General features: G+C 42.4%; 1 protein-coding gene across 7 annotated transcripts in view; it reads left to right on the top strand.

The window, feature by feature from the left end:
- PBRM1 (polybromo 1) overlaps nt 1-27185 on the top strand; it is a 97046-nt gene that overhangs the window by 1351 nt on the left and 68510 nt on the right. For all 7 annotated transcript variants that reach the window (XM_075833793.1, XM_075833791.1, XM_075833788.1 and 4 more), the window contains exons 2-12: nt 3537-3692; nt 3783-3880; nt 7649-7796; nt 9375-9518; nt 10850-10966; nt 13322-13390; nt 13519-13617; nt 14821-14906; nt 17497-17588; nt 22590-22812; nt 26248-26389. In XM_075833793.1, the coding sequence (XP_075689908.1) occupies nt 3552-3692; nt 3783-3880; nt 7649-7796; nt 9375-9518; nt 10850-10966; nt 13322-13390; nt 13519-13617; nt 14821-14906; nt 17497-17588; nt 22590-22812; nt 26248-26389 (1359 nt within the window). In that variant the 5' untranslated portion in view covers nt 3537-3551. The remainder of the gene's footprint in view (nt 1-3536; nt 3693-3782; nt 3881-7648; nt 7797-9374; nt 9519-10849; nt 10967-13321; nt 13391-13518; nt 13618-14820; nt 14907-17496; nt 17589-22589; nt 22813-26247; nt 26390-27185) is intronic.

The raw sequence follows: 27185 nt of genomic DNA, 5'->3' as shown, positions 1-27185 counted from the left end.
AACGCTACAATTTAGGCAGCAAACGTAAAAACCACACCAAAAAACGCACCTTCAGGTGCATTTTTTTTCCTTGAAAATTTCTTGTGGTTCACTGCGGTTTTGCTGCGTATTTTCCCTAGCAAAATACGCAACGTGTGCATGTAATAAAAAGATGATTCCCTGTTAAATGTATTGCTTTTTTGATCCGGAGTTACAACCCGTATTCTAATCCAGAGCTGGAATCCCAGTTCTGCTGCTTGCCATCAGAAACAATCAACAAGTTTAGCAGATACATCAAAGCCCGTATAAAGCAGTAGTACAATTCGTTTTTCCTTCATCAGATTACTGTACAGTGCCAGGTGTGAAGATGACCCTTCTCAGAATGCATATCACTAAGGCTGGGTTCAGACGAGCACATTAACGTCCGTAATGGACGGACGTATTTCGGCCGGAAGTCCCAGACCGAACTCAGTGCAGGGAGCCGGGCTCCTAGCATCATAGTTATGTACGATGCTAGGAGTCCCTGCCTCCCCGTGGAACTACTGTCCCGTACTGAAAACATGATTACAGTACGGGACAGTTGTCCTGCAGAGAGGCAGGGACTCCTAGCATCGTACATCACTATGATGCTAGGAGCCCGGCTCCCTGCACTGAGTTCGGTCCGGGACTTCCGGCCGAAATACGTCCGTCCATTACGGACGTTAATGTGCTCGTGTGAACCCAGCCTAAGAATGCTGTGAGATTTCTGCACTGAAGCTTGCAGGGTTGGCAATGTATCTCTTGACAAGATAATGCAGTGTAAAAATATATGCGCGGAGCCGCTGGCAGTTTTGTGAAGAAATCACGCTATATGTATCTTTGAAAAAGGAGAACTTTTTATTGAAGAATAAAGACAACGCGTTTCGATCCAGATCTGGGATCTTTGCCAGCCAATGTTGGAAATGCATTGCCTTTGGGCGCCATTTTATAAATCAAAAAGTTTAGCAGGCGATACATATTTTTATGTTGCATTTGCAATAATTTTAGTCACCATCTGGAGCCCTGAGATCTATTTAGGTGCGTTTTTTACATTTTGATGCGGAAATAGGTGCAGTTATATGCTGCGGTTTTTGGTGTGTTTTTTTTTATAAAGTTGTCAGATACAATTCACTGGTGGAAACGCAAGAAAAATTGACATACTGCAGGTTTTAAAATACGTACTGCCGCTCACTTTAGGAGCAGAAAAATTCTGCAATGTGTAGATAAGATTACTTGGAATCTCATTTACTTTGCTGCCTGGCATTGTATTACAGTACGGATTTCCCACAGGAAAATCCGCACAGAAAATCCGCATGTAATATGCATCGTGTACATTTGACCTTAAAGCTGTAAAGGGGTTTTTACACTGGGCGATTATCGGGCAAACGCTCGATCATCCGCTGATCGTATCGTTCTAAAAAAGTACAATATGATCGTTGTCGGCAGCACATCTCCCTCGCGCTGCAGACATGATAATAATAATGTATGGGGATGACCGATCGGAGTAACGAGCGCTCGTCCCCATGTATAGCTCCTTGTGACTGGAGGAAACCAGCGCCGATCAACGAGCTGTCTCGATCGGCGCTCTCTGCACAGGCCAAAATCGGCCGGTGTAATAGGGCCTTTACTGTTGGGAACAAGACTAATGGTAGGAGGAAACGCGTTCTATAGGTTGATTACAGCACGGGAGAACTCCTGGAGACAGGCGAGGATGAGGGAGGATGATAACCGTAGGTGAATGGCTAAGCGACAAGCGTTAATGGACCAGCAAGCCAATTGTGAATTTAATCCTAGAGGATATACGCCCATCAGCCATAACATTAAAACCGCCTACCTAATATCGTATCGGTCCCGCTCGTGCTGCCAAAACAACTCTGACCTGTCAAGACATGGACTCCACGGTACCTCTGAAATGTTCGGCTGCCGGCTATTTTATTTGTGTTGCCAGCCTTCGCTTTTTGTCTATCGGGAATGGTTTCTCTGCTTTTTCCTGAGGCTTCCAGTCCATTTTTTAGAGCTTTGCCTATGAATCTCATACGGAGCCATCACACTGCAGTGTGAATAAAGCCATACAGTGATTACATAACTAATACATAAAATATGAATAATTTTTTTTGGGATCCAGTTGAAGGGTACAAAGACAGAGCATGTTCAATGGTTTGTATCCTGTATTGAAGTGATGTGAATTGGAGATGTGGAAGGAACGTTCCCTTAGGCTACATGCGCACGTTGCGTAATTTGATTTAGAAAATCTGCAGCAAAACCGTAGGTAAAGGCAGTTTATTCCGCAGGTAAAATCCGCACTTAGTACTGAACTTTTTGATCCCTTTTTAAGTGCACTTTTTACATTTTAGGTGGAAACAGGTGCAGTTTTTATGCTGCAGATTTTGGTTAGTTTTTTTTTATAAACTTGTCTGATAACAATTTTGAGATGGAAACGCAAGATAAATTGACATGCTGTGGATTGTAAATGACACCGTGCAGGTCAATTTATGTGCGGAGAAATTCTACACAGAATTTGAATTTACATTGCTGGTACGGTATTACGCAGCGAATTTGCTGCAGGAAAATAAGCACGGCAAAAATGCACATAATACGCAACATGTGAATGTGGCCTTACAGTTTTTGAAAATAGGGATTTGTCATACAAGGGCATATTAACGTCAAAGATGGAGTCATGTAAATGGTCCGTGTGTAACACATACCCCTGACTAAGTGGAAACCCAGCGCTAGTGCGAACAGAGCCTTATTGATGAGTGTTGGCTTTATACTTTGTTTCCGTGACCTGAGGGATCTTTGTCTTTGGCAGCTTTACAACAATTGACAGAAGGCTAGTGTTTCCCTTTGACCTCTGTTGTGTTACACAATGGATTACTTTTGCTATTTTTGTAATTTAGCATCAACTAATCTATGAATTATGAAAATCTGGGACATGTTTGAAGCACAGATCTGCGGTATAATGAGGAATTTCACAAGACTAGAAGCAGGAGACTGAGCAAAGATAACCAGTAGCAGATATTGTGTTGCTGTTTTATTTTGGGGTTTTCTATGTTGAAAATATCATAAAATTTAAGTTTTCATTTTCCAAGAGCTTATATAAAAAAATGAATGAGGTGATCTGATTGGTTGCTATGGGTATCCTTAGACCCCCTGCACGCGGCCGTAGCTGTGTGTACGGTCCGTGATTACGGCACAGACGGGCTGTCCTCAATCACGGACCATATAATATACATGTACAATTTTTTTCATTCTGTGTATTGAAAATAATGACGTGCATATAAAAAGCAGATGTAAATAAAACTATTTGCCACTATTGTGAAAAAATCAAAACAAACATAATTAATATAGATCTTAAAATACGGAAGTGTGAATGCTCCAAAATACTTCAGAGAGCTCCCTGTGACGTTTAATGAATAAATACACACATATATACATTTAGTGGGCCTTTTTACATCGCGTATGATGTTATGTTTATACTTCACTTTTATTTTGTTTCAACACGCTACTCTGACCCTTCTAAGGCTGTTTTATTATTGCAGGACAACATTGAACCGATGAGCTCTAAGAGGCGCAGAGCCACGTCCCCATCCAGCAGTGTCAGTGGGGGAGATTTTGACGATTCACCGCATACCACCAGTACCCCAAACTCTGGCAGGAAACGGAGGAGACTTGCGAATGTGCCAAACGTGGATCCAGTACGTTTATGCGAAGGCCTAGAGTAGACGGAGTGTACGGCTATTTTAAGGGTGTCTGTTCCTTATGTTGGTGTGATCTTTGTGTCTTAGATTGCCGTGTGCCATGAACTATACAACACAGTCCGGGACTACAAAGATGAGCAAGGCCGCATTCTATGTGAACTTTTTATTAGAGCACCAAAACGCAGGTAAGGAACATTGCTAGACCCTTTCTAAATACTGTCATATGAAGGGATTGAATATGATTTAATGCAATTGGTTTTGGCTGTTTCAGATATGACACGTCATTACTCATCCAGCAGTGATATAAGGTGTAACTTATAGATTCTAGATACCTGGTGACCCTTAGGTTAAAGACGGTTTATGGCAACCATCAATGTGTCCTCTATTACTGCCAATTGCAGTACACTCTTGTCAGTTGTGCAGTTTTAGCAGTTAAAGGCCATGGACACCTTTTGAGGGCATTTTTTTAAAAAAAATGATTAACCCCTTTCCGCCATATATATACTGTGGAGGTCGGGTGGGGGAGAATGGAAGGGTCTTTTTATGTACAGAAGATTTTATCATTGTTTGTAAATATAGCACCTATAGAGATAATGTGCGCTCAACCCATATAGAGTAAAAAATACATACATGTTATTGGTATACATTGAAATCCGACACAAATGATAAATAAGACGCAGTACATATCACATAAAGTAAACGATGAGTATGCAGGACAAAAAATATGGTCACAAATAGAAAAGGAAAATAAATGACCACAATCCACCAGACTCAATGATAAAGATAAAATGACTGGGTGTAAAAGCCAAGCAAAGGTCAAAGGAACAGGAACATAAAGAAGGTACAAAAATCGTATGGCCTGGCATTCCTAGCAAGGGAGGAAGAGGACAAATGTTTGGGAGGCAAATGCCTAGGACCCGTGACCCTGCATACCCACCAGACCCAACACGCGCTTTCCCCAGACAAAGCTTTTCCAAGCGAAACGCGTGTCTGGTCTGGTGGGTATGCAGGGTCACTGGTCCTAGGCATTTGCCTCTCAAACATTTGTCCTCTTCCTCCCTTGCTAGGAATGCCAGGCCATACGATTTTTGTACCTTCTTCCTTTTCTATTTGTGACCATATTTTTTGTCCTGCATACTCATCGTTTACTTTTATGTGATTTGTACGGTCTTTTTTTTTTATTTTTATATCCTTTGTGTTAAATTATAATATATCCCAATACAATTTATGCATTTTATACTCTATATGGGTTGAACACACATTATCTTTACAGGTGCTATATTTGATCTTTGTGTGTGGTTTTATACAATCGTAGGCTCTGTTCACACAACAGGGTCCGAGTGTCAGCCGATAAAAACGGCCGTTTTGGTCAGTTTTTCTCAGCCGTTTAGCATCCGTTTTCCTTCCGCTCCGGGACGTGTTTCTGTTTTTAACGTCCAATTTTCACCCGTTTTGCATCCGTTTTTTTTCCTGTCCGTTTTAAAAAACGGATGAATTTAATTTGTAATTTTTTTTTGCCACACACACCCATCTGTAGATAGTGCCGCACAGCCCCCCTTGTAGGTAATGCCGCACAGCCCCCCCCTGTAGGTAATGCCGCACAGCCCCCCCCCCTGTAGGTAATGCCGCACAGCCCCCCCCTGTAGGTAATGCCGCACAGCCCCTCCCTGTAGGTAATGCCGCACAGCCCCCCCCTGTAGGTAATGCCGCACAGCCCCCCCCTGTAGGTAATGCCGCACAGCCCCCCCCTGTAGGTAATGCCGCACAGCCCCCCCCTGTAGGTAATGCCGCACAGCCCCCCCTTGTAGGTAATGCCGCACAGCCCCCCCTGTAGGTAATTCCGCACAGCCCCTTCTAGGTAGTGCCACAAAGCCCCCTGTAGGTAGTTCTACACAGGACTCTTTTACTTAGCACACCCCCCCCCCCCCCTCCTACCTTTCTGTAGATAGCGCCACCATTCCAGGAAAAGTCCTTGACTTTACTGTTCATATATGGACAGTGAAGTCGGGGACTTCTCCTGGAGCAGAAACACCGGCCGCAGCGCCAGGCATTCCGCTTCAGAAGTTCCTGACGTCACTGTGTCCCATATATGGACAGTAAAGTCAGGGACTTCTCCTGCAGCGGAATCTCCAATCCCCGGCCACAACGTTGCTGAAGCTGTGGCCGGGGATTGGGGCTTCTGCTCCTACAGGGAGCAAAAAAATACCCTACTCTTCCTCACTTGCACTTTGCACTGTGGGGAGGAGGAGGAGAGAGCGACGGAAGACACGGCCGTCACTCGGAACACATTGGAGTGATGGCCGTGTTACCCAGCCCCAAAGACGTCTATGGGAGCCGGTAAGCCGGGAGAACGAACGAAAATAGGGCATGTTTCATTTTTTGACGGCCGGATTTCCCATGCCGTCAAAAAATCGGTCGTGAATAGCCCCATTTGGGGTCTATTGTTCCTACAGCGGCCGTGTGACAGCCATTCTTTGAACGGCCGTCACACGGCCGGGAAATCCTGTCGTGTGAAAAGGGCCATATCCTTTGGTGGGATTAGTGTTATGCATCGGTGCTATTGTTTGTAAATAGACAAATTATGTGAACCTGTCAGGCCCCATGCACAAGAACTTGCTTTTGCGGCCGCAATTCCCCCGAAAATCCACGGGAGAATTGCGGCCCCATTCATTTCTAAGGGCCCATGCACACGACCGTTGTTTCCACGGTCCGTGCATGGCCCAGGAGCCTGGACCGTAGAAAGAACGGACATATCTTATTACGGCCGTGTGCTGCGGCCCAGGCTCATAGAAAATAATGGACCCGGCCATGTGCACGGCCCGCGATTTGCAGGCTGCTCGCGGGTGACACTCAGTGCCCGGCCGACCTGAAAATCACGGACGTGCACATGGCTACGGTCGTGTGCATGAGGCCTTAGGGGGAAAATTAATGTTTATAAAAAAAAAATTGTAAAACAAATATGATTATCACTACAGTTGTGCTATGTAAATAGGGATGGCAGAGGAAACCATGTTAGGGCCTGTTCACATTAGCGTTGGGTTCCATTGATGGTTTCCGTCAGACCTTTCTGTCAGGGAACCAATCAACGAAAAAGGCAATCAGAAACCATAGCTTTCCCTTAGTATTACCATGGATTTCAATGGTAATGCTTCCATTTCTAATGGTTTCCGTTTGTCTCTGTTCCGTAAGGTTTCTTTTTAGGCGGAAAAAATAGCGCAGTCGACTGCGCTATTGATTCTGCCAAAACAAAGGAAATCTTATGGAACGGAGACAAACGGAAACCATTAGAAATGGAAGCATTACCATTGAAATCCATGGTAATACTAAGGGAAAGCTATGGTTTCTGATTGCCTTTTTCGTTGATGGGTTCCTCCGACGGAAAGCTCTGACTGAAACTATCAGTAGAACCTAATGCTGATGTGAACACACCCTTAGGGTATGTTCACACAGAGATTTTTGCAGGCAGAAAATTCTGCCTCAAAATTCCGTTTGGAGTTTTGAGGCAGATTTTGATCTGCCTGCATGTCGTTTGCCGCGAAATACGCTTTCTCTGCCTCCCATTGATGTCAATGGGAGGTCAGAGACGTAAACGCCCGAAGATGGGGCATGTCGGTTCTTTTTCCCGCAAGCGTTTTTTTCCGCTCGCAGGAAAGAAACGCCTCCGCCTCCCATTGGAATCAACGGGAGGCATTTTCAGACTTTTTTGGCGCGTTTTCCGACACTGTTTCCAAGTCAAAAAACTCTGTGTGAACTGGGCCTTATATTGTAATGCATGGTTTTATTTTGCTTCAAAAAAAATGTATGTCCTTTCAAAGTATCTCAATATGACCGCTGCTCCTGTTTCACCGCAGTACCCTGTGTTCAGCTCCTCTAAAGATATAGTGGGTGCTTCAATACTTCTCTAAAGTTTTTTTCTTCCTTCGTACTAAAATGAAATGTGATTATGTCCACAGGAACCAGCCAGATTATTATAACATTATTTCCCAGCCCATTGACTTAATGAAAATCCAGCAGAAGTTAAAGATGGATGAGTATGAGGAGGTTAGCCTGCTGACCGCAGATTTCCAGTTACTGTTCCAGAATGCAAAAGCTTATTACAAGGTGAGTTTTTGATTCATAGGGGAGTGTAGGAGATGGCGAAGGTGTCCTAATGGTTAATGTTTGCTTATTTCCTTACCTTCGAAGCCAGGAAAAGTCTGTTTACACTGAAAAATAGTATCTGATTTATATTAGAATATATATATATATATATATCAGTAAGGTTATGCAAATCGAGGAAGTAGCTGGTGTTGCTAAGATCTGCAAATGTTCACATTTTCAAGCACCTCGCTCCAATCTGTGGCCTGTGGGAGGGACATAAAAGCCGGATTGAAAGCAACGTTTTTTAGCCACATGAAACCTCAAAAATCTGATCAACTGATGTGGAATGACTGAGCGATGCCTCCTGTTCGTTGACATGCCAGTTATCGACAACTGAGAGGCCTTGGTTTATCGTTTAGGCAGATCGCTGTGCGCCTAGGCCGAGATGTCAGCGCTGTTCAACGTTGCGCGTCCCAGAGTTTGGGAAAATGACAACGAATGGGAGTTAGAGCAAAAGTTGTGCAGAAGCGAACCTCTGCACAGACAGATCGTCTGATTGGAAGAATGGCAAGTAGTGATCCATTCTGTACTGCAAATGAAATTGGACATCACATCCCATGCCTAGGGCGGCAACCAGTGTCAACACAAACAATCACAAGGCGTTTGCACGACATTGGGCTATGAGACAGACATCCAGCTACAGGTGTTCCATTGACCACACGCCACCGCTCTCAAAGGCTATCATGGTGGACAGCAAGACGGCAATGAAGGATGGAATGGAGGTCTATCCTCTTCAGCGATGAGTCCAGCTTTTGTCTGGGACGCAATAATAGCTGGCGATTGGTCTGGAGTCCACGTGGGCCTCGCCATGAAGAGGCCTTCACAAGGGAACGTCACATCGGTCCTACTCCCGGGATTATGGTGTGGGGTGACAAAATGTAGGGTAGCCGAACCCCTCAAGTCTTCATTTTGGGTACACTAACCGCTCCAGTAGTACAGCCATTTCTCCAAGTTGTCCCAGAAACAGTTTTTCAGCAGGACAACGCCAGGCTGCATGTTGCTAGTGCTACTGTGTAGCCTGCATGGCCTAAATGTGCGACCATGGCCTGCAGCATCTCTGGACTAGTTTCCCATCGAGCACATCTGGGACGTCATTAGTCGGTAATTGCAAAGGGAGCTGCCAGCAGCCAATCTTGATGATTAGCGCGTGCCCTAGTGCGTTCAGCGTGGCATAACATTCCTCAGACAACCATTAATAACCTCAGTGATAGCACGCCAAGGTGTGTAAGCGCATGTATTTCTGCGCATGGCGCTCATTCGATACTGAATAAATCAAGATGTTTGAAATATTTTGTTTCCATTTTTATTATCATTTGCATATCATTAACATGTCTATCAATCCAATGATTTTCACAATTTCCAAAATTTTGTATTCAAAAATAAAATACCTAAAATCACCTAATAAAATGCAACCAAGAGCTTTTTTAACAGCTGAAAAACATGAAGGATTTTGGTCGCAAAAAAATTTTTGTGTAGAGAAGTGGAAAAGGAAATGCAGTCCAACATTGAATATGTATTTTATTTGAATATTTTTACCAGTCTGATGCTCCAGAATACAAAGCAGCATGTAAGTTGTGGGACCTTTATCTACGCACACGAAATGAGTTTATCCAAAAAGGTGACTGTGAAGAGGATGATGATGATGAAGAGGATACACAGGACACTGCTACTCCAGAAGCAGAGGTTGGTTGTCCAGGTGTACTTGTTTCAGTGCCATAAAAAGGGTTTATCCGGTGACCAAAAATTGCATTGCAATAATATATTTATGTGAAACGAAGTAACTTATTAATATACTTTAATTAAAAATTCTGTACTAAATGGTGCAGTTCAAACCTCATCAATGATTCGGGAAGTGCTGGAGCTTTTCTAAAAGTTATGAAGCACCGACACAGCCCCACCTGACAGAGCTCTTGCTTCATGTGCTGTTCATGACCATGACCGCAAGAGGCTGTCACATTGCCTGTTGCTTGAGTCCCGAGCAGAGCATCAGCTAGCGCTTTGCTCGGGACTCCAGCACTTCTCCCGACGTCCATATTTGGTGAATTCAGGGGTTTCCTATCGCTAGAGTCCCCGAGCAGAGCATCAGCTGATGCTCTGCCTGGGGACTCCTCAACTTCTGCCCACGTCACTGTCACTATCCATATATGGACAATGACGTGGGCAGAGCAGTACTGGAGTCCCCAGGCAGAGCATCAGCTGATGCTTTGCTCCTGGACTCCAGTACTGCTCTGCCGACGTCATTGTCCATATATGAACAGTGACCGTGACGTCGGCAGAAGTTGGGGAGTCCCTAGGCAGAGCATCAGCTGATGCTCTGCTCGGGGACTCTAGCGATAGGAAACCCATGAATTCACCAAATATGGACGTCGGGAGCAGGGCTGGAGTCCCGAGCAAAGCGCTAGCTGATGCTCTGCTCGGGACTCAAGTAATAGGCAATGTGATAGCCCCTTGCGGTCATGGTCACGAACAGCACATGAAGCAAGAGCTCTGTCACGTGGGGCTGTGTCGGAGCATCATCATCATTAGAAAAGCTTCAGCACTTACTGAATAATTTTTGAGATTTGAACTGCACCATTTAGTACAGAATTTTTAATTAAAGTATATTAGTAAGTTACTTAGTTTCATCTAAATATATTATTGCAATGAAATTTTTGGTCCCCGGATAAACCGTTTCAATATAAAGTGTACCTCCGATTATAAAACAACTTTCCATAAGTCAATAGTACTCTTTGTAATATATCTTATTAGAGAAAAATGACCACTTATTAGACTCCTTCTCTCCTTAAATGTGCTCTTTGAAATAGATGGATTCACTGAGAGATCAGGTTATAGCTGCCTGTAGAAGTCTATTGAGAGGGGAGAGGGAACAGGAGGAGGTAGCAGCTTAGAATAAAAATAACAGTATGTAGTTTAAGAGTGGAAATTAACATTTAAGGTTCCATTACGGACTCCCTAAAGGAACCTGTATTTTTCATGTACAATTGTAAATTGATTGTTTTTTTGTTTTTTTTTAGACTTCACAGAATTATTTAAAGCCAATCTTGGAGCAGCTATTGGAAGCGGTCACCAGTCCTATGGATCCTAATGGCAGATTGATTAGTGAACTCTTTCAGAAAGTTCCTTCTAAAGTGGTAAGTGAATTTAAATGAAGTGAAGGTACATAGCACATAAAAGTAAAGACGAAATGAGATGATAGAATACTTCCTACTCACACTTAGATACATTAGTCATTTTATTTTTAGTGCCTTGCCCTTTAATTGGTGATATCTCATCCATTGGATTATTGATATGTCAGAAGATGAATTTGAGTGGATTTTCCTCTAGACATTTAGAAAGTGTAGAATATTGGCAGTGTCCAGCAGTTTCATGTGATCAATACAATACACTGATAACCACTGGCGTGATACATACTCTGATTTAGTCTATTTGTATTCTTCTAAGTGTATGAGGTGAAAAACCAGCTTCATCAGACAGACTACTTATTTTATCTATTTGCATTTTCGGCAACCAGTTAAAGGGGCAGTCACAACTGAACAACCAAAATGCATCTGTCCCAGTCCACAGTTAATCGCCATGGGTCTGGCTGTTGTAATTCCTGGTGATCAGCTATTTGTCGCTGAGGGAAGGATGCACACTGCCACACATTTCCTGTAGGAAACCTATAGTATTACACGTCCCCCAGTCAAATTAAAGGGAAAGTGTCGCTAGAAAAAAATATATATATTTTTTTAGTTAAACTGTTAGTATATAAATGATTACACATTGTTCTAATTCTTTTAATCTTTTTCACAAGTCAGGAAATATTATAAATTAGATTCTAATTTATAACATTTCCATGTGCTGGTCACTAGAGGGAGCAATTCCCAAAATTGCAGCATTGCAATGTGGTAAAGCAACCTCATTGCTTTATGCTGCAAATTTGGTGTAGACACACACGCTTTAGTGTCCTCACACAATGCCCCCTCCTTTACCCTGGCTAGTGCCAGGAGAAAGGAGGGGGTTGAATGTTCAAACCTTCTACACTGTGTGCGGCCATTTTTTGAGCGAATGCACAGTGTAGGAGGATTAGATACAGTGTAATCACAGTATAACACGAACATACACAAACATAACTTACCTGCTTCTGCCGCCTCCGCTCTGTCCGCTCCCTCCGCTACTAGTCCTTGCTTCTGAACATATGGACGGAAGCCGAGACTGGAAGTAGTCATCTTACTGTCCGGCCGCGGCTTCCGGTCCACATGAAAATGGCGCCGGATGTCGCTCGGCCGAAGACCTTCCTTTTGGACTGTGTGGGAGCGGCGCTTGCGCCGTTCCCACACAGACGGCGTACGCTATAGTGAATGGAACGGCTCCCGTGCGCGTTCTCTATGGGGATGTATGTGCCGTATTCCATCTCTGTATGTGTCGTTAATCGACACATACAGAGATGAAAAAAAAAATGGCAGCCCCCAATATAGAAGTAAAAGAAAGAAAAAAGTACAACACAAAAACACAAATAAATAACATTTATTTTAATAACATACTAAAAGCAAAAACATGTAAAAAAAATAATTTTGCGACACCTGTCTTTTAAGAGCTGAACATTTAGATACATGATGGGGAAGGGGGCCCATCTGACCTCCATGTGCTTTAAAGGGCATATGGACAGGGGCTGTCCAGTTGGGATGACCTTTGAATTGAATGATATAGTTGTTGGTTTTCAAACAGTATGGTTATTGTTATTACTATTTATTATTATTACATTTTTTTAACTCCGTTTGCTGCATGCTATTTAAAAGAGTGCTACGACTAGCATTTTAGAAGCATTTTTAGCACTGTTTATCATCTTAAAAGGGTTGTCCAGTTTCGAAAATCCATTTTCATATATCCCATTAGTAAATTCTGAGTATATTACAGGGATTCTCTGTTCAGGATCCTCATCTCTTGGCTGGAATGGTGGGTGGTTACAAAGAGCAACTCTCACTCTGGAGGACCTGTCCTGCATTGCACGGACAACAGTGATAGGCATATTCCCAATTGAAACATCTATTACATATCCACTGGATATGCCATAAATGACTGATAGATGGGGGTCCCAGCTCTGGGGTCATCTGACCCTCATTCCGCCTGGTAAGGCAGCCGCTGCATCCAGACGAAGAGGTGGTTGTGACAGCCTCCTTACCAGGCAGGTCAGGAGCGGTTTATGGCATAGCCCATGTTTATGCCGTAAATGTTTCAGTTAGAAATACCCCTATTCATTTCCGGTGTGTTGGCGCTGCAGTGAAATTTAACGCTTACTGACAGTTTTCCCCACAGATTATAGCTGATTGCTGTGGGTCCCATCAAGGAAACACTTTGTGATCAGTTTATTGTGAATAGACCCATCTAACAAGCAGGGATTGTCTAAAGCAGAGAAACACATTAAGGACGAATTATACGTTTATTTAATTGATCTTTTTTGTGGTTGTTCAGAAATTCACATCTGTATTCTGTCATGTATTTTTCAGCATTACCCAGACTACTATGCAATAATAAAAGATCCAATTGATCTGAAAACCATTTCCCAAAGGATTCAGGTGTGTAAACCAAATCTATTGCAAATTGATACCTAGATTTGTGTTGACATTGGGTTGTCAATTGACTGATAATACATCTTGCTTCTTATTCTAAAGGAAAATTACATGTTTCCATCTTTCATTTACAGTCCGGTCATTATAAAAACTTAAACGCAATGGCCAAGGATATTGATCTACTAGCAAAGAATGCCAAGACCTATAACGAACCAGGTTCCCAGGTGTTTAAGGTGAATTATGTCTTATTTTGTTTAGTGCATTTTCTGCACTAAAACAAGAATACGTTCTTGAATTGGGCTTCTCATGTTTGTGTTTTTTTTTTTTATCATTATGAATGCGTATTTTTTTTCTCAATATATGCTTTAAAGCGACCCTCCAGTCCCAGGACATTTTAAATATGATATGGTCTATGGACTAGTATCACCTGGTGCTGTCCCAAAATGGCTATAGGGCTTCTTATACTATGAGTCTGTGACACTCTCACGGTTCTCGGATTGGCCAGCGATACTCACGTGAGCAGTTCTGTCCAATCCATGAACAGAGGTAGTGTACTTAGGCGCTGTGGCCATTTTAGGACAACAGAGTGGACCCTAAACCGGCAGATTTGCGACAGTGGGGCACAACTGGAGGGCACCAAGTAATGTTACTCCATATAACCCATCACGTTTATAATTTTGTCATGAGACGGGATGGTCGCTTTAAAAACTGTGGACACCTTTTGACATGGAAAAAAATATTTTTAGATATGTTAGTGGCTACCTGAAGTTAAAATAGTATAAGGCTGCAATTTTCATTCCTTCAATAATTATTAGAGCACCGATATTTAGTTTGTAATCTGCTCCTAGTTTTAGACTTTTCTCATATGGACATGCTGGCTGTGAGTTCTGCGATTCTGGGATGCTCTCTATCAGCACAGCTTCATTCCTGTTCTGCTTTTTCCTTTTACAGTCCATAAGGAATCTCTTCTCCCTTGTGCTGACAGACACTGATACAGCAGGGATGGGTGATATAACCCCCTCCCCCTTGCAAAGTATGAGTGCTCTCATTTCTATGTACACTCATACGCAGCCTGGGTGATTCACCCCCTGCAGACTGCTGTGTCTGCTCTCCTCCCTATCTTCAGTCATACAGTACAGCCCGTGTGATCTCCTCCTCCTCCTCGGCAGTCTACTCCTGTAGACTGCCGTGTCAGCTTTTCTCCGTACACACTGTGCGATCTGCTGCCCCTGAACACTTTGATGCTTTCCACCTTCTCCACCCTCTAAATTGCTCGTTCTAGTGATCAGCGGGGGGACCCAAGCGCTTATACACTTATCACCTATCCTGTGCTAAGATGATAAATGTACTTATTGTGAAAACCTGTTGTATGAAATTATGCAAATGTCTTCGTATTTCTATAATTCTGTCTCCTTTTTTTTTTTTTTTTAAATTAGGATGCCAACACATTAAAGAAATTGTTTGCACTTAAAAAGTCTGAACTTGACTGCACAGAGTACTCTAAATCAGGTCTCCGCAGCAGGTGAGTCCATGAATTATTAGTGACCTGGTTAGTATAATTGACAAGACATGTTAGTTATTGTAGACTGTTATAATATAGTTTATGCTGCGAGTCCCGTTGGGTCTTGGAGCAACTGCTGAGTATCTACTGTCACTAGTAGTGAGAGCAGCTCCGAGCATGCTGAGAAATCTATATCCCAGTGATAGTTATGTGAACAATTCATATTGAGCAGCCCTTCATAGTAACGGTCTGCGCTGCCATTTCCGTCTAGTGATTAGATTGTGAATGGTCCATAGCAAATAATTCTGTATTAATCCCTTTGAAAAACAGACCGTTTGTGAACCAAAGAGTTTTTTTTAGTTTTTGTCTCTTGGCAGTTTTGTGGCAATAAACAAACATTTCACAGTAAAAATGTTACTATACACGCAGAATGTATCGTTAACATACCTGGAGCCCTACTTATCAATATTGCTACCACAGGTTTGTCCAGCTATATTCTGTATAGTGACATTTTTACTGTGGACCGGTTGGTTTAACTTATATTTTAAAGGAAATGCTTCCTTTTTTTTTTTTTTTTTTTAAAGAGGCTCTGTCACCAGATTTTGCAACCCCTATCTGCTATTGCAGCAGATCGGCGCTGCAATGTAGATTACAGTAACGTTTTTATTTTTAAAAAACGAGCGTTTTTGGCCAAGTTATGACCATTTTTGTATTTATGCAAATGAGGCTTGCAAAAGTCCAACTGGGCGTGTTTACAGTAAAAGTCCAACTGGGCGTGTATTATGTGCGTACATCGGGGCGTGTTTACTACTATTACTAGCTGGGCGTTCTGACGAGAAGTATCATCCACTTCTCTTCAGAACGCCCAGCTTCTGGCAGTGCAGACACAGCGTGTTCTCGAGAGATCACGCTGTGACGTCACTCACAGGTCCTGCATCGTGTCAGACGAGCGAGGACACATCTGCACCAGAGGCTACAGTTGATTCTGCAGCAGCATCAGCGTTTGCAGGTAAGTAGCTACATCGACTTACCTGCAAATTCCGATGCTGCTGCAGAATCAACTGTAGCCTCTGGTGCCGATGAGTCCTCGCTCGTCCGACACGATGCAGGACCTGTGAGTGACGTCACAGCGTGATCTCTCGAGAACACGCTGTGTCTGCACTGTCAGAAGCTGGGCGTTCTGAAGAGAAGTGGATGATACTTCTCGTCAGAACGCCCAGCTAGTAATAGTAGTAAACACGCCCAGATGTACGCACACAATACACGCCCAGTTGTACTTTTACTTTAAACACGCCCAGTTGTACTTTTGCAAGCCTCATTTGCATAAATACAAAAATGGTCATAACTTGGCCAAAAATGCTCGTTTTTTTAAAATAAAAACGTTACTGTAATCTACATTGCAGCGCCGATCTGCTGCAATAGCAGATAGGGGTTGCAAAATCTGGTGACAGAGCCTCTTTAAATCTATTCTCCTTGTATATAATGTTGTCATGGTGATATCTAATATGTATTCATTGTCACCGCTATGTAATAAAATGTAATAACTGTATAAAATATGAAGCCTTAAAGGCTATGAACACCTTTTGAGGGCATTTAAAAAAAAAAATAATAATTGATTAGTCTGTGTGATTAGTGTAACTTTGTAAATATTTTTTGATTAAAAATTCCTTTTACTTTTGGAGATACAGCTGTATTGTTCGCTTTACACTGAATCTGTCAGTCTCACGGACCTGATGTGTTCAGTGTCGGCGGGTCCTGCGTTTCTGTGACACACAGTATCCACCTGTAATCTATCACATCGAAGTTCATCATTTAGCTGTTCTGTATAGAGAATACAGAACAGCTGTATCTCCAAAAGTAAAATGATTTTTTAATAAAAACTATTTACAAAGGCACACTAATCACACTGACCTATTTATTAAAAAAATCCCTCAAAGGTGTTCATAGCGTTTAATAAACTGTCCATAGCAACCGATCTCAGTGCAGCTTTTATCTTTTCCAGGCCATTTAAGAAACTAATGCGGAGCTCTGATTAGTTTCTATGGGCAACAAGGCCAGTTTCTCTATTGGACAGTTATTGTTTCACTGCTATTTTTCATAATTTTTTATTAGCTTTTTTATTACACATATACATTATCTTGTGTACGAATAAGCACACAGGCAGTTGCTAGCACATACCTAACTATGCCCTAAAAACAGGCATCATAAACCTACAGCACTAGGGACCTTCAATGGATCCTGGGCTGTCTACCTATATAAGGATCCCTCCTTTGCTTTTCCCCTTGTATGCCGCAATCAGCTTTGCGAATGGCATACAAGAGGTTAAATAAAGGAGATCAGGGGTTTTGATCTTTGTGAGGGTAGGGCAGCAGCTATACTTCGCCTGATCGTGTGAGCACGGTAGCAGTGCCCACGTGATCAGAGCGCTGTAAGAGTACGGTTGCGTAATCCCGCATTACTATTATGGGGTGAGTCGTTAATCGGTTAAAGTGGAACTACACTTTAAATCCTGGTAAAACATCTCATGCTACCATTTTAATGTTTTTGAGAGACTTAAGAGAGGATTAGTCTATATATAGTGACATATTATTACACTTGTCTAATTTTATAGGAACAAGCGTCCAGCGCAAGGAGATCGGTTGTCTGCTATCACAATGGCACTCCAGTACGGCTCAGAGAGTGAGGAGGATGCTTCTCTAAATGGTAAAACTTAAATGTACAGTGCAAGTGTGTTTTTGTAGTGTTTTTTTTCCAACATTTACTGACCACACTTTGCAGTAGATCATGTGAAAGATGCTTATTACTAGTTGTGATTTTGATCATAACAAAGGTGTTTGTTTTTTGTTTTTTTTTAGACCTCATTTAGGTGGTTTAATTTGGCCCATAATACGGTGCACAATACAGAACATTATTGTACACCGCATAGTGGGCCCCTACATGGTTCTGTCTCAGAGAATGGAAGCACTTTAAACAGAGCTTCTAGAGGAAAACTTGTCTGATATGCGGCATCTGGTGGATTCCACTGTTTTCAGGGTCCCAAAAATGGTCATCTAAATAAGTCCTTAAAGAGGCTCTGTCACCACATTATAAGTGTCCTATATTGTACATGATGTGATCGGCGCTGTAATGTAGATTACAGCAGTGCTTTTTATTTAGAAAAACAATCATTTTTGACGGAGTTATGACCTATTTTAGCTTTATGCTAATGAGTTTCTTAATGAACAACTGGGCTTGTTTTACTTTTTGGCCAAGTGGGCGTTGTACAGAGGAGTGTATGACGCTGACCAATCAGTGACCAATCCGCGTCATACACTTCTCCCATTCATTTATACAGCACATAGCGATATAGCTATATCGCTATGTGCAGCCACATAAAAACACTATAACGTTACTGCAGTGTCCTGACAATGAATATACATTACCTCCAGCCAGGACGTGATGTGTATTCAGAATCCTGTCACTTCTGTAGCATCTCACATAGACGCTACAGAAGTGACAGGATTCTGAATACACATCACGTCCTGGCTGGAGGTAATGTATATTCATTGTCAGGACACTGCAGTAACGTTATAGTGTGTTGTGGCTGCAGATAGCGATATAGTTATATCGATATGTGCAGAGTAAATGAATGGAGAGAAGTGTATGACGCTTATTGGTCAGTGTCATACACTTATCTCCACGCCCAGTTGTCCATTGAGAAACTCATTAGCATAACTCCGTAAAAAATGATAGTTTTTCTAAATAAAAAGCACTGCTGTAATCTACATTACAGCGCCGATCACATCATGTACAAGATAGGCCACTTATAATGTGGTGACAGAGCCTCTTTAAAGGCTATGTAAACCTTTTGAAAGTGATTTTTATTTTTTTAATAAAAATGTCAGTCAGTGTGTTTAGTGCAACTTTCAAATTAGTTTTTATTAAAAATTATTTTTACTTTTTAAGACAACTGCTTTGTATCCTGTATACAGAGCAACTGTATCATTCGCTAAGACATGAATCTGTCAGGTCCACAGGACTGACTGGTTCACTGTCAGCGGGGACTGGCAGGATCCACCTGTTATCGATCACATCTTCGTTATGAACTAACAGGTGGATCCTGCAAGTCAGAGACATGCAGGACCCGCTGACACTAAACCCGTCATATCATACATATCACTTTCAAAGGTTTACATAGACTTTAAAGAGTATTCGTAAGTGCAGCTAAGAGTGTGGGGGATCCTATCTAACAACCATCATCCCTGTAGATAAACCCCCATCATCCCTGTATATACCAGCAAGGCTGGCATATACAGGGGTTATGGGGGTTATATACAGGGATTATGGCAGGTATATACAGGGACGATGGTTATATACAGTGATCGTGGCTGGACCAGCCATCATCCCTGTATATAACCCCCATTGACCCTGTATATACTACCCTAGATAGTATATACACGTAAGATGGGGGTTATAAACAGTGATGATGGCTGGTATATACAGGGATTACATAGACTTTAATGAGTATTAGTACGTGCAGCTCAAAGAGTGAGGAGGAGCCCATCCAACAACCATCATCCCTGTATATAAACCCCATCATCCCTGTATATACCAGCAAGGCTGGCATATACAGGGATGATGGGGGTTATATACAGAGATGATGGCTGGTATTTACAGGGATGATGGGAGTTATATATGGGGATGATGGCTGGTATATACAGGGATGATGGTGGTTTATATACAGTGATCGTGGCTGGACCAGCCATCATCCATGTATAGAACACCATCAACCCTGTATGTTACCCCCATCGACCCTGTATTTACTACCCTAGCTAGTATATACAGGTAAGATGGGGGTTATAAACCGTGATGATGGCTGGTATATACAGGGATGATGGGGGTTACATACAGGGAATGATGGGGGTTACATACAGGGAATGATGGGGGTTACATACAGGAATGATGGGGGTTACATACAGGGTTGATGGCTGGTATATACACGGATGATGGGGGTTATATACAGGGGTGATGGCTGATATGTACAGGGCTGATGACTGGTTTTATATGGGGATGATGGGGGTTATATATTCTTTAATTGACTTTCAGAGAGGTCTGCAGCTCTTTCTAATGATAACTCCCCTGTCAGAGAAAAGATTAAGCTTTAATAAGAATGGATAATATAGCTGCATATACAGCACAGTGCTCATTCACAATGATGAACACTATAATTAGAATGCGCCTCTTCCATTGTAAACATGCATTGGGGCCACTGGGTTGGGGCCCACTCAGATATGTTTCACCGCCCCGTGTGCTAAACCCCCTAGCTACGCCTCTGTAACAGAGTCCAGCAGCACTGATTCAAGCAAGCAGTCTGCAGTGTGAATGGGAGTGGGGGTCGGTAGGAGTAGTGGCAAATTAAGTCTGAGCTAGCGCTGGCTTGTGAGAGAGGCTGCATAACCTGGCAGACAATAAAAACAAATCCTGTTTGTGAATTAGGAAGAAGGAGAGGGTCTGCTGCACAAACTTTTTAAAATCTCCCCAAATTCTCCCATAAACATACAGGCTTGAATCAACAGTATGCATGCTTGTTATAGGAAGAATGGGAATTCTCCCAAGGGAACAACGGAAGAGATTTACTACTTTGTCTGCGTCTAGAATATGTTGACAAATTCTCCAAATTTTGGCGCATTTCATTTTAAACTGATTTAAGAATGGACGTATGCGCCTCACTAGACCGTTTAAAAAAAGTGTCTAGATAATTTCGTGAAGGCGTTCTGCTTAAAACGCACTGAAGTATGCCAAATTAAACGAAGCCAACCAAGAGTTGGTATAAGGCTGAGGTTTTGGCCATGACACAGGTTGTGCAGCCAAATGTCGATGTGTTGCCCTGCCGCATCGCAGGTAATGAGTCAATGTGGCTGTGTTGTGACCCGCAGATTGCCACAACTGCAGCACAACAGTCAAAAACCAGCAGATTCAGATTTCTTGCGACACTTTTGTTCTGGCTAATCGCTGGTTGGAACGTAACCACGTTGACTTTCATTACCTGCAATGCAGACAGGGACACACAGCGATTTTTGACTGTGCAGCCCTAGCCTAAGAAATAGAAAAGTGTCTAGCAAGATGCGCCAAATACAGTGTGTGCCACTGTGATAAACGTGGCCTATCTTCAACTATCTAATCGGTCTAAATGTTAGGCCATGTTCCAACGGCGTATTTTACACGCTGATTCCGACACTGAATCACCGCTGAAAACGCTTTGCTTTTGCCTCCCATTGTTTTAATTGAGATTCCTCATCGTAGTTCACACGGCGCTGATTTTTCAGCACGCTGAAACGAATTCTGTGGTGCGGAAGAGAAAAAAAAAAAGCCTCTCAACCTATCTTTTTGGGGTCACTTTTTATTTGGTGTCATTTTTGTCCTGGCGTTTTTCAAGTCAGAAAAAAAACGCCATAACCGGAACATGCAAGAAAAAAAGCCAAATGAAGCAGCACAGGTCCCGGTAAATGGGATGGTTTCACGCCGCCCTGTATCGGAAAAACCCCAGCCAATCGTCTACTACAGTACTTCCAGCATCGTTCGGACAACAGCACACATCGCCAATAGTATCCAAAAAATGGTGTTTGTCATACGTCATATGCAAAACTGCAACGTTTCAACCCATCGTGCATATACAGGCTTAAGAAAGACCCTGTGTGCACAACGGGTCGAAACGTTGCTGTTTTGCTTATGACGTTTGATGAATAAATACAATTTTTGGATACTATTGAAGATCTGTGCTGTTGTCTGAAAACTTGTGCAAATACCTAGATCATGCAGCATCTTGAAGAACACTACAAATAAGACCACAAACTGGAACACTATGTAGACTTTGTGATTTTAGAAGAAGAGGGGGGTGGATCCAGCGCTGTGGTTATTTAAAAAGAAACTATTTCTAAGTTTTAATTGTATCCATTAAAATTAGGATCGGTTGCGAAATTATGATGATGTCCTGGAATGCTAGGAGTGTAAAAAATGAAGGTAAATAGCCTACGCGTTTCGAACGCTGCCTGCGTTCTTATTCATGGCTTGAGGTATGAATAAGAACGCAGGCAGCGTCCGAAACGCGTAGGCTATTTACCTTCATTTTTTACACTCCTAGCATTCCAGGACATCATCATAATTTCGCAACCGATCCTAATTTTAATGGATACAATTAAAACTTAGAAATAGTTTCTTTTTAAATAACCACAGCGCTGGATCCACCCCCCTCTTCTTCTACAAGCAGTCAGTTAATCGTGTGCCGTCACGAGGACCCGTGCGCAGAGGACCATTCAACATAGGTCCGTCCATAAGGTGAGCTGGAGGCATCTCTTCTCTTTTTTTAGACTTTGTGATGTTTTACTATAGACTTGGGGAAAGAAAAAATGCAAAAAAAAACCTGCAGTGTAAAACACCAGCGATTAATTTTTGTAAACCTGACCTAAAAGAAAATCTGCATCTTACCCTCAAAGCTGCACTTTTCATACGCAGTCTGTTCTCTACAATAGCTCATCATAAATGACTGCAGCAGATGAGCGCACATGTCATAGATCAGCTTTGTTCACCTCTAGATCTCCACATGATTTTTTCGGTGCTTGATGTGCTAAATTATGAGCCTGGCATTTCCTGGTGTTCTATTAATCTTTGCTGTTTCTAATCTCTGCATGTTATGGGATTAATAACTTGATATTTTTGTTTGTACAGCAGCATCATCCATCCGCTATGAAGAAGGAGATTCCGAAGGAGAAAGCATAACCTCATTTATGGATATATCTAGCCCATTATATCAGCTTTATGAGACCGTTAGATCATGTCGGAACAACCAGGGTCAACGGATTGCTGAACCCTTCTTCCATCTCCCATCAAAGAAGAAATATCCAGATTATTACCAGCAAATCAAGAGCCCCATATCTTTACAGCAGATTAGGTAAAAAAAAATGCTTGTTTCGTCATCCATATTACTATAATCGCCTCAATAAATTCTATTATATATATATGTGCTTTAACCCCTTCCCCCTGCTTGCATTCTGGGCCCTAATGACCAAGCCATTTTTTACGTTTTTCAATTGTCCCATTCGAAGAGCTATAACTTTTTTATTTTTGCGTCGACATAGCTGTATAAGGTCTTGTTTTTTGCGGGACAAGTTGTACTTTTTAATAGCACCATTTTGGGGTACATATAATTTATTCATTAACTTTTATTAACTTTTTTTGGGGGGGGATAGAAGAAAACCTGAAATTTCACCACTCTTCGCCCTAAATCTACGTCGTTTACCATGTGGTATAAATAACACCATAAGGCTATGTTCACACAGAGTATTTTGCAGGAGGAATATCTGCCTCAAAATTCCGTTTGGAAGTTTGAGGCAGATATTCCTCTCCCTGCACGCTGATTTTCGTGCCGTTTTTCGCCCGCGGCCATTGAGCGCCGCGGGCATAAAACACAGCGAAATACGCTTTCTCTGCCTCCCATTGAAGTTAATGGGAGGTCAGAGGCATAAACGCCCGAAGATCGGGCATTTCGCTTCTTTTTCCCGCGAGGCAGTTTTACTGCTCGCGGGAAAAAGACGCCGACGCCTCCCATTGAAATCAATGGGAGGCATTTTAGGGCCGTTTTTGCCGAGTCTTGCAACGCGGTTTCCGCGGCAAAAAACTCTGCAAAATACTCCGTGTGAACATAGCCTAACTTTATTCAGTGGGTTGTTACGATCACAACGATACTAAATTTGTATTGATTTTGTATGTTTTTTAGTAAAAACACTTTTTTTTTTTTTCAAAATTATTTGTTCTTGCGTCTCCATATTTGAAGAGCAGACAAAGAATGGACAGAGGCAGCACTTCCAAAAAGAGCAAGAGCTATTTATTCACCCATGCGACGTTTCAGTCCAACTGGACTTTTTTCAAGCATGGGTGAATAAATAGCTCTTGCTCTTTTTGGAAGTGCTGCCTCTGTCCATTCTTTGTCTGCTTGATATCCTGGACTGCGGACCAGGTCTAATTGAGGCGTGCACCCACTTGCAGTCCAGTGCTGTGGAATCTTTTTGTTTTTTTCCATATTTGAAGAGTCATAACTATTTTATTGTTCCGCCGATGCAGCTGTATGAGGGCTTTTTTTTTTTGCGGGACGACTTGTAGTTTTTATTGGTACCATTTGAGAGTAGATTCGACTTTTTGATCACTTTTTATCACATTTTTTTTTAAGTCAGGATTAACAGAAAACAGCAGTTTTTCCATTGTTTTTTATTTTCTTTTTTACGGCGTTCACCGTGCGGGTTAAATAATGTAACATCTTTATAGTCGGAGTCATTACGGACGCGGCGATACCAAATATGTGTAATTTTTTTGCATTATTGTGTTTTCTTTTTTTTTTAAAAGTAAAGCATTTTGGAAGGGGAAAAAGTTGGGTTTTCATTTTTTATTTATTTTTAACTTTATTCAACTTTTTTTTACTAGTCCCACTAGGGGACTTCACTATGCGATCATCCAATCGCTATTATAATACACTGCAGTACTTCGTATTGCGGTGTATTACTCCCTGTCCGTTTAAAACAGATAGGCATCTGCTAGGCCATGCCTCCGGCATTATCTAGCAGGCATTCACTACAGGCAGACCTCGGGGCCTTTATTAGGCCCCCGGCTGCCATCGGAGACACAGACACTTGGCGATTTTATCGCTGATTGTCAGTGGGATGAGAGGGAGCTCCCTCCCTCTCTCCATAACCACTCAGATGCGGCTCTCGCTATTCAGCACCGCATCTGAGGGGTTAAACGGGTGAGATCGATACTTCTATCTATCTCACCCGGTCGAGCAGGGACGCCCCCAGCCCTCAGCTACCTCTGGCAGCTGAGAGCAGGGAGATTTGACGGCTCCCTGCTCTGTTTACTTTATTCTAATGCAGCGCCGTGGAATGGCGACGCTGTAGAATAAAGCCCACTAATAACCACCGTGAAAAGGCTTATCGGCGGTCATTAAGGGGTTAAAGTGTAACTAAACTTTCAAAAACTGTTGACATGTCATAGTGACATGCCAGACCTTTTGATTGGTGGGGGTCCGAGCACTGATCACTAAAATGAAGCGCTCGGTAGAGCTCTGTGTCGTTTGGTTTCTGATCGGCTTTTCTCAGTAAGCCGAGCGAGCGGCGTACAGTCACAATAGAAAGTCTATGAAAGCCGATCAGACATGAAACAGCACAGCACGGTCCACGGTCAAAACGACGGAACCCTAGCACAATGGAGACAAAAACGGAAACCGTTTGCACCAGATCCGTCACCATTGAAATCAATGGTGATGCAATTGGAAACCTATGGTGTCTGTTTCAGTCAGAGTTCCGTTCTAACGGAAAGCTCAGACCGAACGCCTGAACGGAGCCCTGACGCAGATGTGAACGAAGCCTTACAGAGTTATTTAGATAAAGTCTTGTTATTGTGCATCACCTCTTGATGAGCCCAGAACATCATCTAGAGCCGAGATCACGTTCCTCTCACTGGTGTAGAAGTATGTCATCTGCTCTAATGGCCAGATGTTCTAAACTTTTTAATAAAGTAATCTTGCTATATGACCATTTTCGCAGCACATCCGGGGAATCTGCACCAAATCATGCATCACACAGTGGCAAATCAGTGGATTTGCCACTGCAGAACAGCCCAAATAAAATAAGAAAAAAATCTGTATACTCCCCTTCCCAATCTACTCCTCTCCCCTAGAGCATATACGGTTTTTTACTGGATGGTGTGGAATTCTATTAAATGGTTTCCTGAGAAATTGTTTAACTAAACCCAACTAAAGAAAACTTGTTTCCTCTATTTTTCCCATTTCCCCTACATAAAGCTTTAAAAATGATGGTGCGTTTTTATTGGCCGTACTTCCCTGCGGACTCCAGGGCGGATAAGCTGTGTCATTTTACGCAGCCTATCCGTCCTGTGTGAACGTAGCCTTAGACTGTGGCATTCCAAAAAGTTAAATTATGCTGTGGGCATTCAGGCATCGGAAGGGCTTGGACCTGAAAGAGTTAACTCTTGAATGTCGTCTTATCAGTGTCCTTTTAATGCCCTCCCCTATATTGCCCTGTCAGATCTGCAGATTTTACAGTACTAAAGTTGAGGTAAAAGGCAAAGAAACCACCAGGTCATGCTGTGCATTGGCATTTTTGCAGCAGTGTGTATATGGGGGTTTCTGAAAAAAACATTCACTTGCTTTGTACCATACTTTAGTTGCAGATTTTCAATGCAGAATCCATACGAGGAGCTGCAACAAAATCACCAAGTGTATATATAGTCCTAATGTTTACTTATATTTTAGATTTTATTCTATTAAACTATTATAGCAATTGCGAGTTTGAAATTTCGGAACTATTTTCTGCAGAACTAAGCTAAAGAACCAAGACTTTGATAATCTGGACCAGCTGGAGACCGATTTAAATCTGATGTTTGAGAATGCGAAGCGCTACAATGTCCCAAATTCCGCAATTTACAAGCGGGTCTTTAAACTGCAGCAGCTAATGCAGGTAAGGTCCCAAATTATACTCCATTCTAAATATAGTAACTAATGAAAATGGTAAAGATCCGATGAGCAGCGGATATAGAGGCCTATTTACTAGTATGCAAATGTGCGACCCAACCAGCAGTAAGATTGTGTTGTGATTGGAACATATTGGTTTATTCGTGGTTGCTACTGCTGAGCTTGTTTTTAAGGTCCATGGTAAACAGCTTTTTTATGCATTCTGCCACAATAAACAAGCGCTATAAATAATTTTTTAACTTGTATATAAATGACACCAAAAATAAAAGTCTTAAAAAAGCAGACATTAGACAGCTATGTAGTCTTAAAAATAAAGCATTAGAATCCACCTCTTTCAGGATGTGATCTCTGGGGCGATAATCTGATGATCTAGGGACCCGCTCCTGGCAAACAGCTGACTTTGCTGGGAGAAGCCACGGCCAGCCAGGTCGTAATGTAGTATTACCTGGTGGCCATTCTTATAATACAAGAATGGCTCAAATCTGCCAGAAAAGGAGCTGCTCGTTCAGAGTGTCTCTCCGTTCTGGCTCATAAAGGTGGTCCTGAACGGCAGACCCACCCCCTCTATCAGGTTTATATGCCCTAATATGGCGCTATATAAATAACGAGAAGGGCTCATGCACATGGCCTTGCCCGAAACCACGGTTACTGGCACGGCTAGCCACTGGTGGCCGTGGACAGCCACCCGCATTTTCGGCCCATGCTCCCATACAAAGTATGTTTCTGATCGCAAGCATTGCCGCCGGGTCCCTGCTGTGTAACGCAGCAGAAACCCGGTGGCT

This window comes from Rhinoderma darwinii, chromosome 7 (assembly GCF_050947455.1).
Source record: "Rhinoderma darwinii isolate aRhiDar2 chromosome 7, aRhiDar2.hap1, whole genome shotgun sequence".
NCBI classification, from domain to species: Eukaryota; Metazoa; Chordata; class Amphibia; order Anura; family Rhinodermatidae; genus Rhinoderma; species Rhinoderma darwinii.
The sequence above is the reverse complement of the archived record's forward strand: the minus strand, read 5'-3'. Positions and strand labels throughout refer to the sequence as shown.